The 14,177-nt window shown below is 36.3% G+C and overlaps 2 protein-coding genes across 2 annotated transcripts; one reads left to right on the forward strand and one right to left on the reverse strand.

The window, feature by feature from the left end:
* Nucleotides 1-1,466: 1,466 nt before the first annotated feature.
* LOC120354956 lies at nt 1,467-6,908 on the reverse strand. Its single transcript, XM_039443152.1, has 2 exons — nt 6,382-6,908; nt 1,467-5,186 (listed from the first exon to the last, which is right to left on the reverse strand). Exons 1-2 carry the CDS (start codon nt 6,433-6,435, stop codon nt 4,314-4,316), a joined length of 927 nt encoding a protein of 308 aa, XP_039299086.1. The 5' UTR covers nt 6,436-6,908; the 3' UTR covers nt 1,467-4,313.
* A 572-nt stretch (nt 6,909-7,480) lies between these two features.
* On the forward strand, nt 7,481-13,955 carry LOC120354957. The gene is made up of 2 exons (XM_039443153.1): nt 7,481-7,964; nt 13,119-13,955. Exons 1-2 carry the CDS (start codon nt 7,600-7,602, stop codon nt 13,588-13,590), a joined length of 837 nt encoding a protein of 278 aa, XP_039299087.1. The 5' UTR covers nt 7,481-7,599; the 3' UTR covers nt 13,591-13,955.
* Nucleotides 13,956-14,177: the final 222 nt, after the last annotated feature.

Below are 14,177 nucleotides of genomic sequence, written 5' to 3' on the forward strand. Positions count from 1 at the left end.
ACACATTACAACTGAACACTGATGTAATTACTGTTCATACATGCACTTTTATATACCCCCCTCCTCCTTCTTTGTCATGCATAGCTCGCTCTTGCGTCAAATTACTGTACTTCACGAACTAATGCGCTCAATGGTTTGTATTCTACTAATGTGTCACTTATCAAAATACAATATGCAGTCGTTAAATTTGGCACATTTTCTGTAAACTCCATTTCCAATCGAATGTCTGTTGACGATGTTAAATGATCAGCTTGATGTGAACAATCTAGTACAATTATTGGACAGCAATCAGTAAAAGTTTTATAATCTACAACTGTACCATAATCAGTATGAAGTCCTAAATTATAATAGCTGGGCGCAAATTCAATAAACATTTTGTACAAAAGTTGATTGTTTCCATTTATACGATCATACGGCAGATATTCACTATTCAGGAAAAGTTTAACATCATGCAATTTGCACATATCAAATTTCGACATTGACTTTCCCATTACATTTTTCCTGTTTGTCTGAAATGCTAATATTACAAATCGCGGTGTATCAGCTTTTGAAGCCGTCTTTATAGTCCAAATCGTGCTAACACTGTTCGGCAGCTGAGGATATTCGTGGATATCCCATTTTCTGAATGCAATTTTCAATGGCCTATCCTGATCAACAATTTTCAGAAATTTCAATCTTAAATGATCATCTACATGAATATAGGGCACTTTCCAAAGCAATTTTGTTATTTCCAACGACATTGATGTTGCTTGCGACGACTGAATACAATTAATATCTGTTGCGGACCTCAAAAGCACAAGCTCTTGTCTCATATTCAAAATTACATGTTGAAAATCTTCGAAAAATGGCAGAAGTAATTTTAACGGTACGCAATAAGCAAAAGTATTATTAGTTAGTGTTGATGCACTATCAGTGAAACCTGCTAAATTATATGTATTTTTATCGTTTAGTTGTTTCACTAAATATGATTTAATAGTAGAAGTAATACCTACTAGTCGACTCTTTGCAACGACTGTACCTGCCAACTCAAATCGTATCTCATCAAACATATGTGCTACTGCATTTGAACTGAGCGTATATACAGCCTCGACCGGCGGATCATCAGGTTTGTCTTTTGCCGGCGGTTTTGTACATGTAATTTTCCCCTCAACAATAAGAAAAGATTTTGCAACTAATGAAATAAGGTCATGAGACGATTTCGACAAACGTATTTCATCATTGTTATTAAATTTCAAATTACCATACGGCGCATGCGTATGATAATCAAATTTTGTTATATCTGAATAATAGTGTATGTCTTGTTCAACATTTAGTATGTCACTAATTGCGGCCGCCGCGTGTTTTGACGACATATTTCCAATTCACTTTAAAACCAAGCTTTTCTAAAAACCTTGCTCGATTATGTGTTATCAGTTTCACGGACTGATAAGTACTAACCGGTGTCGGTTGCTGCATGCTAAAAGCAGTCCTACCGCCGCCACTCCACACCCTCCTACTTGCCGCACCTAGGTTGTTATACACAACAAAACCCATTCTGTAGCGCTTCTTGCTCTCTCGCTTGTGTTGTTTGCGTGACTAATGCTCACATCATTCTAACACATGCTTGATCCATCGCCGCCTCTCTCTCTCTCTATTCCTTCTTTCTAATGTGTACTCTTATTGTTATACTATCGCCGCGGAAATCAACTAGTTTACCATTCTGATCAACTACTTGAATTACAATAGATTGAATTCTGTGCGTGTTTAATGGAAAGTAAATAATTGGCGATGGTGATTCATTTATTAGAAAACCAGGTGCAACCTTTGGTAGGAATTCAAAAATTGTATGAACCTCTTGCCCATTTCGATAACTGCCGCATGCAATATTACAAGTAACCTGGAACGATGTTATATTTGTAATGGATACTAAACGTTTAGAATAATGCCATTTATTTGCTACAAGAATTTCTCTATCAAAACCGAGTATATCGGCTAGTGATGTGTTCATTGTTAAATCAACATCTTTATCCGCTTTCAATTCACATAGCATTGTCGTATTATTTCCTTGTATAATTAGATTTGAACTATCAACGTTCAATTTTCTCTTTATTTCATTTATTATACGATCAATTTCGTAGGAGCCTGTATCCAAATCAATCAAGCTATCACCATACTTAAAAGATGAGTTGACATTTTTAATTATATTCGGTACACTATTGTATGTCCATAAATTAATCAATCCAATTTCATATTGATAGCGTGCGTCTAGCTCTAGTACAGTGGGAAGTACTTCAATTAAACAACTGCTGCTGCTACGGTCTTTAGATGATAATGTTATTACAACCATTGTGTACTACTACTGTTTTACCACCACCTTCTTTCATACACATCTACAAGTGAACTGTCTGCTATAACGCATCTGCAAGAAATAAAAGACAAAAATGACCACATACATTACTATTTAGTGTTTGTAATTGATCATAATTGAAATAAATTTCAACATTTGGTTGTTGTTTGAAATAGTTTATCAATTGTATGGGCGGCTGTAAATTACCAATTGGATCAAAATAATATACTTTTTGTGCATGTTTTTTGTAAGCCACCCAGTGTGTTCCACTGTTCATGATCGAGTCTAAATTTATGATCGATTTTTCATTTAAATTAATTCTTTTTGGCAATGTATCAATCATATAAATACCACGCAATTTAATATCTAAAATATCAGCCCAATCTTGTAGATCATAATTTGACAGTGGTCCTTGTATATTAATCTTCATTTTTTCACTTTCTTTGGCGCTCTCCTCGTCCTCTTCTTCTTTGTTGTCCTTCTTCTTTGTGAAGGTGTTTCAATGATTCTACCGCCTTTATACAAGGGCGCATATGGTCTTAAATAAAAACCTTGACCAGCTATGTGCTTACTTAAATGTTTAATTGCTTTTTGTCATAAATGTGCACTTCTTTGTTCTTGTAGTGATGAATTATTTTTCCAACCTTCTCTTCTATTATTCCGCCGCCGCCTCCGTTGTACTCTACCCCCGCCAAAGGCAGCTTTAGCTTTGATCAAATTTGTAACTAAGTATGCGGCTGCTTTTTCAGTTAAACCTGTGTTTGGATTTTTAAAAACAGACCATGCTTTATCAGCCAAACGACGATCGGCCACATTTCGCGACGAATTATCACTATTCTGCGCATACGCTATATCATGCTCTTTACATGCTTCATCCAGACTATTTATTCCTTTGTCCCCCCTCCTTAATCTTTTATCTAATTTGGTGCCGGGTCCACAAAAGCGGTAGGAGGGGATATGCAACTCCAGGGGTAATGTATCGACAATTTTATTAAGGGCGGTTGATGCAAATCCGCTAAGTTTCGATAAAATACCAGTACCAATTTTACGTCGCACTCGTCGACGACAAGTCTTTTTTGCTACCATCCTTTCAATAGCAATGTTGAAACCTGACTAAATAGAAATTAGTTAATCCCCTTAAGACCTGCTGTCGGCTCCGACTCGCTATCAAAAATATTACAAAGTTGTAATGTTGTTATTAGTAGAAAATTCGAAATACTATCACCAGACGATGGGTTTATGTTTATACAACTGTTCAATGCTGTATAATTGTTAAAAAAATTACAAATAACCTTACGTTGATCATTCATATAATCATACCATTTGTCTAGTCCATCATCAAATAATTTCGATGTTTTATAATTCATTTGAGATTGAACACATAGTTTTATATAAGATAATATATGTGCTTTATTATAAGCTTTTACGCTTAAATTGGCAGTACTGCTGCTGTCTTTTACAGTTTGGTTTAATGATGAAAAATTTAACACATTTTCAACTCTAATATTGTGCAATGTACAAGTACTCAGAGTATAGTATAAGAGTAATATCATACTAATTGTGTATATTATGAATGTAACAAATACTATGATTATTTTCATTTCTTGTCCTATTGACTTGACTCCCATCGTGTCTGCTGGCAAACTAAGTTTGCAGTGACATGCAACTGAATGCATTCATGTATGACGCATGTGTGCAGCTATGCATGACCAGACATGTCTGAGTCATTAACCTTTGACTATAAATAGTCATGCAGAACAATGATTGTACATCAGTTGTGCACAGTTGTTGATCACGCACACACACACAAGGTAAGTTAAATGAAGTGCAATAATCAACATATATATATAATTTATTATAATTGAACAAGAAGAAAAAGAAACCTAATCCTTTAATTCAAATTGCCACAATTTAAAAAAAAAAAAAAAAAAAAAAATTAAAATTTTAAATATTATTAATTTAAAAATGTTCCTCTGATCAGCTGAATCTACGGCCGCTGTCGCGACCGTCGATTCAGCCTTATATCAGAGGAACGACCTTCATTATGTACAACTTGCATTATTAAATTGTGGCAACCTGAATTAAATGACTGTACATTCGCACGCGTAATCTTAGCAGTAAATCTATGCGGCATGAATGTTTCAATTTCGGCATCTTCGTTGCCCCGACGTCCTACATTTGCTACCCTAATGATAACAGCATCCTTGTTGTAGGAGCGCACAACACGCGCACCTAAAACAGGATACTGAAATGCATCGGATAAATGTTTTAACGCAATTGTACGACGTCGGGATGGATCTGAAAATCTTATCAGGCCATCGAAATCAAATTCATGCCGCATAGAGTTAGATCCTAAGATTGCGCGTGGACGACTATAAGGATGAGCGGTGGAGGCAGCGGCGGCGGGGGGACAACCTTGTTGGTGTGATGTGGAGGCGGGGGGGATTCTTGTTGTGGAGGCGGGGGGTATCCGGACTTGTTGGTGTGATGTGACGGTGAAGGCGGTGGCGGGGGGTATCCGGACTTGTTGGTGTGATGTGACGGTGAAGGCGGGGGGGATCGCAGCAGCTCGGGTGGCGGGTGGTGGCGACGTGTATATTACAAGCTGCTGGCAATGCGGCGATGAAGGGGGAGGGAGATCGGGGCTGGAAACCTGTTGCTGACGTCGATCCGTTTGATGAAGTGGCTGCCAGAGGTTTTGCTCCTTGAGTTGCTTTTCAGCTCTGGTCAATAGTTCCATTAATGAGTTTTCTTCATCAAACAGGCCGGCGTCGGCAGGTGCAGCGTCGCTTCTCAATAGTTCAGCCTCCAGCATAGCCATTGCCCCGTCCTCGGACCACAACTCGTTAGTGTAAATGTCCTGTAGAAAAAAATCAAGTTTAGCAAAAATATATTATTTTCTATTTTTTTTTTTCAGTTGGTGTTTGAAAATGTTGCCGCGAGCAAGAAAGCGTTGCATTCATTGTTCCAACAACAGTGACATCATCAACAGTGACAACAACGATAGTGATGAGAAGAAAGCGGTAAATTACTTTAAAGAAATCGATAGGCTTGACTCATTTTTTAAAGGTAATAAAACTATTTGGCCGCATCAATATCCAAAACCGAATCATTTAGCAGAGGCCGGCTTCTACTTTTTAAAAGTTTTCGATAGAACAAAATGTTTTTTTGCAATGTAGTTTTGGAAAATTGGGAAGTGAGTGATTATGCTATTTTTGAACATAAAAAATGGTCACCGAAGTGCGGCTTCATAAACAATTATCTTGTTGGTAATATTCGTACAACGTCAACTTTTCAGAAAAACCCAGACTACAATGAACAATACGAACGTGAAAATTCATTTATGAAAATGGAATGTTTGCCGAAAAATTTCAAACAGTTAGCAAGTGAGGGATTTTATTATGGTATTGATTTTTCAAATTCGAATGGATTTGGTCTTATTTGCAGTGGTTGTCGTATGTGGGCAGACACATCGATCAATAAATACCAATTGAGGGATTTACACATTCAATCATCGCCAAATTGCGATTTTGTTAAAAAAAGTCGTGAAGCAGAAGAAGAAGAAGAAGAAGAAGAAGAAGAAGAAGAAGAAGAAGATGATGATAAAGACATAACCTATTAGCAGTGTGTGTGTGTGTGTGATAAGTATTCCAGTTGCGCAAAGTTTTAATTAGCAGTTAAGTGTGAAGAACAATAAAGACATGCACCTAGAGTGGGCTAATCAGTTTTAGGGGACATTAGAAGAACATTATTTGTATGATAGAAGTATTCAGTTGAAAAAAAGACTGATTGCGCAAAGGGATGACAGTGTTTTAATTAGCAGTTAAGTGTGAAGAACAACAAAGACATCCACCTAGAGTGAGCTAATCAGTTTTAGGAGCACATTAGAAGAACTATATTTGTATGATAGAAGTATTCAGTTGAAAAAGACTGATAACATTAGTTTGCTAAATTTGTATGAGAAGAAAACTGACAACAAACAGAAAACTACTGTTGGATTAGAAGAATGTATTTCAAGTCAGTTTGCTAGTTGAGTAAATGGAAAATAAACTTACATTGGTTCCGCTGTTGTTTGGCGCTGCCATAGGCGAGGATTGATCTGCTGACATCGTCGTAGTGTTGTTGGAGTTTCAAACTGATACTAACAGAAGGACGCAGTTTTTCGTCATTATATATTATCAACTTGATGAATATAGATGGTAAGAAGTTCAAAGAAAGTATATCTGTTTTGTGCATATGTTGTATGCGAAATTTAGTACAGATGTGCGGAACACTGATAAGGAAACGTTTGCAAATTTCTTAAGGAACGGTCAAAATGTGTGCACCTTGCATGTCTCTGTAACGGACTTAACATCTGCTAGCTGAGTGAAAGATATTAATTTATTCATTGTGCAGTGCACATGCATACTTATATAATTATTGCAACCCCCACATGTTCTGCGTGATAACAAACTGACAGTTGATGGTACCGAGCGGCTCAAAATTATAAAAGCATCGAGCGACATGATATTGCTTGCATTCGATTATAGTGTGACGTTTCATGCACAGTGCAAATGGACAAGCAACAATCCGATAAAGCAGCAGCTGCAGCAACAAGCGAAGAAGCAGTAACACCAACAAACAACACGTAAGTATAATGAACTATTTTTTTAAATTAATTTACAAACTGTAAAAAATTAGCAACAAGTTTTGCGAGTGTTGTCACGTTTTCATCGGCTGATTGAAAAACAAATATGATTAAAATGTTATACTCTAACAATCAAACTGAAAAAGCGGCAGTAAACAATTTGACTACTTTAATTTCTATTTTGAAAACAATTGTCTAACAACTGCAAACAAATATGCCGGCTGAGGAGGAGGAGGTAATAATTGTGCTTGAAGTAAACTGGAAAAATATACTATCTGATTTATGATCATTCGTGCGTTTGCAAATAAATGTAAATTTTGAAAACAATTGTCTTGCTCTAACAACTGCAAACAAATATGCGGCTGAGGAGGAGGTAATAATTGTGCTTGAAGTAAACTGGAAAATATACTATCTGATTTATGATCATTGTGCGTTTGCAAATAAATGTATACACACACACACACACACAACACACACACACACACCACACACACACACACCACACACACACACACACACACCACACACACACACACACACACACACACACACACAGTCATTTTATTCTATACAATTATTTCATTCTATATGTTTGTTTTTCAGCCTGGTTGAGTCGATAGCGCACGACAAGGAGGTGGAGGTGGAAATGGCAAGTGAGGAATGGTGCGTGGTTGACAGCAGCGAATCGCCGCCGGCAAAACGTGTGCACTTTTCCACAGCGTGCGATACGCCAAAACGTGGCGGTCGGGGCCACGGCATTTATTTTGCCGATCAACGACGCGTCATCGCTCAGGGCAGAGGCCGCCAAATTGATGTGGCTGGTGTGAGCGCGGACTCATCATTGCAACAGTCCAGTCGCAATAGTGGTCAGCAAGCTGAAGCATCATCATCATCACTGATTCTGCTAGACGTGACAAACTCATCGCAACCGAGGATCGTGAACGCTACTGCTACTAACATCGACAACGAAGTTGAAAACATTGACCCGCAGGAAACAAGCTCTTCAAAGCGGTAAGACGGCAAAACCTATTATTACTAATACTACTACTACTACTACTAGCAAAATCGAAAAACTATGGATTATACTATTGAACGAAGTACTAGCATAAATTCGAGTGCAGTTCGCTACAGATTTGTTTTTAGAAAAATATTCATTGATGTTGTTCAAACATTATTGCAAATTTTAAAGCCGAAAGTAATTGAATTAATTGTTGAAGAAAGTGATAATTTTGACAAAAATATTAAATGGTATTTTGTTACAACTGTTCAATTGAAAAAAGTAAATGTTGATAGCAGCGATCAATCGCAACAAGAAGAAATCGTTGAAACTATGACAAACGCATCGTTTTACAGTTATACGTCATTGTTAATTAATCTTGATGAACAATTAGATATTTTGCAAGACCAATTTATTAGTGGTGTAGAGAAAATTGAATCAACGCTTGATAAATTTATTAGGTACGGCAGTGGTTGGACTGTAGTTAGAATCATTTCATTTGATTTGAATATTACTCGTTACAATCCTTTAGCTGGCGGAAATAGTACATACATTGAAACACCTGATTTTATAAAAGCAAAAAGAGCCGTTATAAATGTAAAAAACACAAATGATAGTAAATGTTTTGTATGGAGTGTACTTAGCTATTTTCATTACAGACGTAGAAATATGAATGTTGACTATCTGATGCAATTTGAAAATAATCTAAATTTGACCGGTATTAAGTTTCCTACTACAGTGCATGACATTAAAAAATTTGAAGTGCAAAATTTAAACATTTCTATAACAGTGATTGCTTATGATGCTGCTAAAAAAAAGTTTTTCCCGTACCGTTGTTCAATTTATAGACAACGCGAACATAAAATCAATCTTCTACTATTGTCAAATGATACAACGCCGAAAAAATGGCATTATGTTCTGATAAACACGTGTCAAGGGTATAACGGATTGTCACGGCTACTGAGTCATCACTTGTCTTTGCATAATGGTCAAGTGTTCATTTGTCCATATTGTTTTAACAAATTTACAACTAACCGGCAAGCAAATTGCGATGGAAAAACCAATCTAGAAAAACATATGGATTTGTGTTCAACATTTGCAATACAAAGAACAGTACTACCTAAACAGGGTGAAATGTTAAAGTTTAAAAATTTTTCGTACACACTAAAAAATAAGTACATTGCATTTGCCGATTTTGAAAGTTTTATTGTACCAACAAATAACGGTGAGGTCGATGACGATGAAAATGTTGATGATTTGCTCGGAACTGATATAGGAAATAGCTTTACAAGGAAAACACAAAAACATGTTGCTTGCGGCTATGCGTTTATTATTTTAGACGAATCAGGTGAAATATTCTACGGCCCACGCGTTTATAGAGCTACAAGTGTTGGCGAGAAAATTATTGAACAATTTCTTGATGAGATCATTGCCATAGGTCGAAACTGTTCCATTGATATGCAACAAGAAGTGCCCATGATTGAATTAAATGAAGAACAATTATTAGCTTTTAACAATAGTACAGTATGTTTCTTGTGCAACGATGAATTTAAAGCCAACGAAATTCGTATTAGGCACCATTCTCATACAACAGGAAATTTTCTCGGTGCAACGCACAAGTCATGTAATTTAAATGCAAAAGCACCAAAACTATTAAACTGTTTTTTTCATAATTTTCGCGGATATGATAGTCATTTCATTGTTAAGGCATTAGCAGGACGAAAGGAGAAAATTGATTGTATTGCAAACTCATCGGAAAAATTCCTCACAATTACAATAGATCGAGTACGTTTCCTTGACAGTTTTCAATTCTTAAGCTCAAGTCTACAGTCACTTGTTGCCAATCTTGCAAGTGATACAGAAAACATTGATACTAATTTCAAAGTAATGTGTAAAATATTCAACGATAAAAATCAACAAAAACTTTTACTACGTAAAGGCGTGTACCCGTATCAGTACATAACAGATGCTGAAAAATTTGAAGAACAGCAATTGCCGGCAATTGACTCATTTTACAGTACACTTAGTAATACAGCATTGCAAGTAGACGATTACGAGCATGCACAGAAAGTTTGGCGCGAATTTAACATAAACTCATTGGGTGAATATCATGATCTTTACCTTTTGTCAGATTGCTTACTGCTGGCAGATATTTTTCAAAATTTTAGGACTGTATTTTTTGCAATTTACAAACTGGATGTATCACACTTTGTATCGTTACCGCATTTTTCGTTGAATGCAATGTTATATTTGACTAAAGTACGTTTAGAATTAATTAGCAATGCTGATATGAACTTGCTCATAGAATCTGGTTTACGCGGTGGTCTGTCAGTTATTCCCCACCGTCATGCAGTCGCAAACAATAAATATATGGGCGCAAATTATAACCCAGCTATTGAAAATAGTTTTTTGCTCTATCTTGATTGTACAAGCTTATACGCACATACAATGATTGCCTACAAGCTACCTGAATCAAATTTCAGATTTTTATCACAAGATGAAATTACGGCTTTAGGCGATTTTACAAGCATTCACGATGAAGCCGAGACTGGCTATATAATTGAAGCAGACCTGTCCTATCCAGTTAATTTACACGAATTACATAACAGCTTCCCCCTGGCACCATTAAAAGATCAGCCGCCTTACAACCTGTTCTCTCCATATCAAACAGACAACACTGTTGCTCTGCGCAGAGAAGCGGCCGCGCGCCGCCCGTCTCCCGACACAGCCGCCGCCGCCGCCACCGCGTCATCACGTCTTTTAGCCACCCTTTATAATCGTAAACGATATGTACTCCACTATAGAAATTTGAAACTTTATTTAAGCTTGGGCATGAAATTGACTGCTGTACATAGAGTAATCGCTTTTCATCAGTCGTACTGGCTTAAACCGTTTATTGATTTGAATGCGCAACTGAGAAAGGAAGCAAAAAATTCATTTGAACGTACCCTCTTTAAATTTCTTTCAAATAGTCTGTTCGGAAAGTTGATGGAGAATAATAGGAAAAGAATAGATTTTAAGCTAATTACTTGTCAGAAAAAATTGGAAAGTTTGATTGCAAAACCAAGCTGTAAACGATGGATTGTGTTTGACAAAGACATTGTCGCTGTACAAATGTGTAAAACAGAAATAAAATTAGATCGTCCAATTTATGCTGGTTTTTCAATTCTTGATTTGAGTAAATTTACAATGTTCAATTTCCACTACAACATTTTCTTGAAAATGTTCGATCCAAGCTGTGTTAAATTATGCATGAGCGATACAGACTCGTTGCTATATCATATCAAATCGGACGATATCTATGCAGTTATCAAACAAAATCTTCAACATTTTGACACAAGTGCTTATCCTGTCACACATTGTTGTTATAGTCAATTGAACCATGGTGTGCCTGGCACATTTAAAGATGAATTAAAATCTGGCATTATTACCGCTTTTTGCGGTCTTCGTGCAAAACTTTACAGTTTTGAATATGTACTAAGCAGTAGTGCTAGTAGCGGCAGTGACAGTAGTAGTAGTAGTAGTAATAGTAGTAGTATTAAGGATAGTTCTTATGAAAAATTTAGTAAGCACACAGCTAAAGGCGTAGCAAGAACAATTATAAACAATAAACTAAGATATGACATGTACATGAAATGCCTGACAGATAGATTAGTTCAACGTGAATGCTTTTCACAATTACGCAGTTATTCACATGATATTTATCAAATATCGTGTGCCAAAGTTGCATTATCACCATTTGACACAAAAAGATACATTGAATCAAACGGTATAGATACGAAAGCGTGGGGTCATCATTTAATAGAAGAGAGAAGAAGAGAAGATATTGATAGCAGCAGCAACACGGCTTGCGGGACTGGTGTTACGTCAGATTGATCGCAGCAGTGAGAGTGAAAGAGAGAGAGAGAGCGAGGAGCAAGAAGCTATTAATGAAACCAGTTCAACAAGCACCGCTCCGACACAGCTCAGTGTCGAACAGGAAGAAGAAGAAGGCGGTAGAAACAACATCCGTCTAAAGAAGAAGAAGAAGACGAAGAAAGATCGCTGTTGAAGACAATGGAGCAGTGCTGCAGGTGTGACTGAACTCTAGCAAAAACAATCACACGCGCACGCGCACATTCGTGTAGGGGAGAACGAAACCGCAAATATGTCAGATTTGCAACAGAAAATTGCTCAGGAATTACACCGTCCAGCGCGAAGAAAATTCAACAGACGTAAATATATATTAAAAGGAATAAAAGACCTCATTCAAATTGATTTAATTGAATTGCCAGAATTTGCTAGAGCAAACAACGGCTATCGTTATGTTTTGATTGCAATTAATTGTTTTTCACGTTATGCTTTTGCTGAACCATTAAAAACTAAAACAGGAAAAGAAGTTGAACGAAAATTAGCGCGAATATTAGTGTTAAATAAGGGTATAAAAAATGTGCAAAGCGATTTAGGTCGTGAATTTTACAATAAGGATGTTAAACAACTATTCGATAGGTTGAACATTAATCATTACAGTGTATTTTCTGAAATTAAGGCAGCTTTTGTTGAAAGATTGAACCGAACACTGAAATCACGTTTGTATGAACGACTAACTGCTAGCGGTACGCAAAAATGGTTAAACATTTTGCCGGACATTGTTTATCAATATAATAACACTATTCATTCAGCGATTGGCATGACACCGGCCAGTGTTAGACGACGTCATGAAAAGCATTTGATCATGTTACAGTTGAAAAAGACAAAACAATCGCCGCCGCCGCGTACAGTTTATCGACCAAAGTTTGCATTAGGCGACGTAGTGCGAATAAGTAAGTTTCGTCAGGTTTTTGATAAAAGTTTTAGATTAAATTGGTCGCCAGAACTGTTTATAATTCACGGTGTTTTTCCCACACAACCGCCAACCTATGTAATTCGCGATCTTAACAATGAAATCATACAAGGTAGATTTTATAGTGAACAATTGATGAAAACAAACTTAACACCGTCCGAACAAAATACATATTTAGTTGAACGAATAATACGAAAATCAAACAATAAATATCTTGTTAAATGGTTAGGCTTTGATAAAACTAGCTGGATAGATAAGAGTGATATTATTACTCCGTCTGTAAAACAGAAGAAGAAACTGCGTGCAACGCGCAAAAATCATTAAATTTATTTGCATATTGTTTCAGATATGATATAAACATAATGTCAATGGCTATGGATGCGCCACTGTTGTTCTATTTGCTGAATGGTAACGATGCGTGTAGTATTATTAAAAGAATAATTGATCTTTTGTGTACGCTTAAAGCGATGTGTGTAAAACGTGTTGATATTGAAAAATGCTTTCTAGTTGGCTTATGTAAAAAAACATTTTTCAGCGATGTTGTTGTTGTTGTTGATGATGATGATGATGATAGTAGGTTTCATTTAAGTATATGTTCATATAAAACTTTAAAAGATGCAAGCAGCGTATTTGATGTAGTAGATACTTGTATCTGTGCTCAATTTTCTATGCAACTAAACATACTTTACTCGCAAATTAAATCAATAGACTTTAATGTAGCTGATGTTGATGAAGATGATGATGATGATGATAAGAAGAAAGAAAAGATATTAATTTATATTTTAGATTATTGCATGTCAATGGCTAATCTTAATTAATGCGTGTGACGCTGGTGCTATACTGTATTATGTGAAAGACACACGCTTTGTAATAATTTACAATTTTTTATAATATTAACACTGTCAACTTTGTCTATGTATTATCACTAGATTTGTCGCCACTTACCTTACTGCAGCTGCTGTCAACTTTGTATGTATATTTTCACCTTTTATGTATGCAGCTGTCAACTAATGTATGTATTTTCAACTTTTTATGTATTGTCAACTTTGTAAGATACACTTGTTTTAGCTGCTGCTGCTAAATTTGTATGTATCTAGTATTTTTAATAAACTGTGAACATTGTATGTGCGTGTTTTCTTCATTCATAATCCGCTTGTAGTATACACACACACACACACACACACACACACACACACACATCGGATGTAGCGATGTTAACAGCATAGTTGAACTGTAGACACGCATGTGTAAACAGCAAGCGCGCACAGCAAGAGTTATTATTATGACGACAGCAAAAGAGTCAATAGCAATAGTTAACTTTGATAATCTAATTGTAGATACAAAACAAGTGGGCAAAAATTGTCTAGATAGAAAAAAGCATGGTGAGTTTTTGCCAAGTTCAGCT

The sequence above is a fragment of the Nilaparvata lugens genome, chromosome X (genome assembly GCF_014356525.2).
Source record: "Nilaparvata lugens isolate BPH chromosome X, ASM1435652v1, whole genome shotgun sequence".
In the NCBI taxonomy this organism is placed as follows: domain Eukaryota; kingdom Metazoa; phylum Arthropoda; class Insecta; order Hemiptera; family Delphacidae; genus Nilaparvata; species Nilaparvata lugens.

Bases quoted from the DNA above. Each gene is read 5' to 3' on its own strand.
- LOC120354957 (XM_039443153.1), top strand. From the start codon at position 7,600: ATGGCAAGTGAGGAATGGTGCGTGGTTGACAGCAGCGAATCGCCGCCG. The intron at 7,965-13,118 runs GTAAGACGGCAA...ATATTGTTTCAG, and splicing joins GAAACAAGCTCTTCAAAGCG to ATATGATATAAACATAATGT.
- LOC120354956 (XM_039443152.1), bottom strand. From the start codon at position 6,435: ATGTCAGCAGATCAATCCTCGCCTATGGCAGCGCCAAACAACAGCGGA. The intron at 5,187-6,381 runs GTAAGTTTATTT...TTTTTTCTACAG, and splicing joins CAAACAACAGCGGAACCAAT to GACATTTACACTAACGAGTT.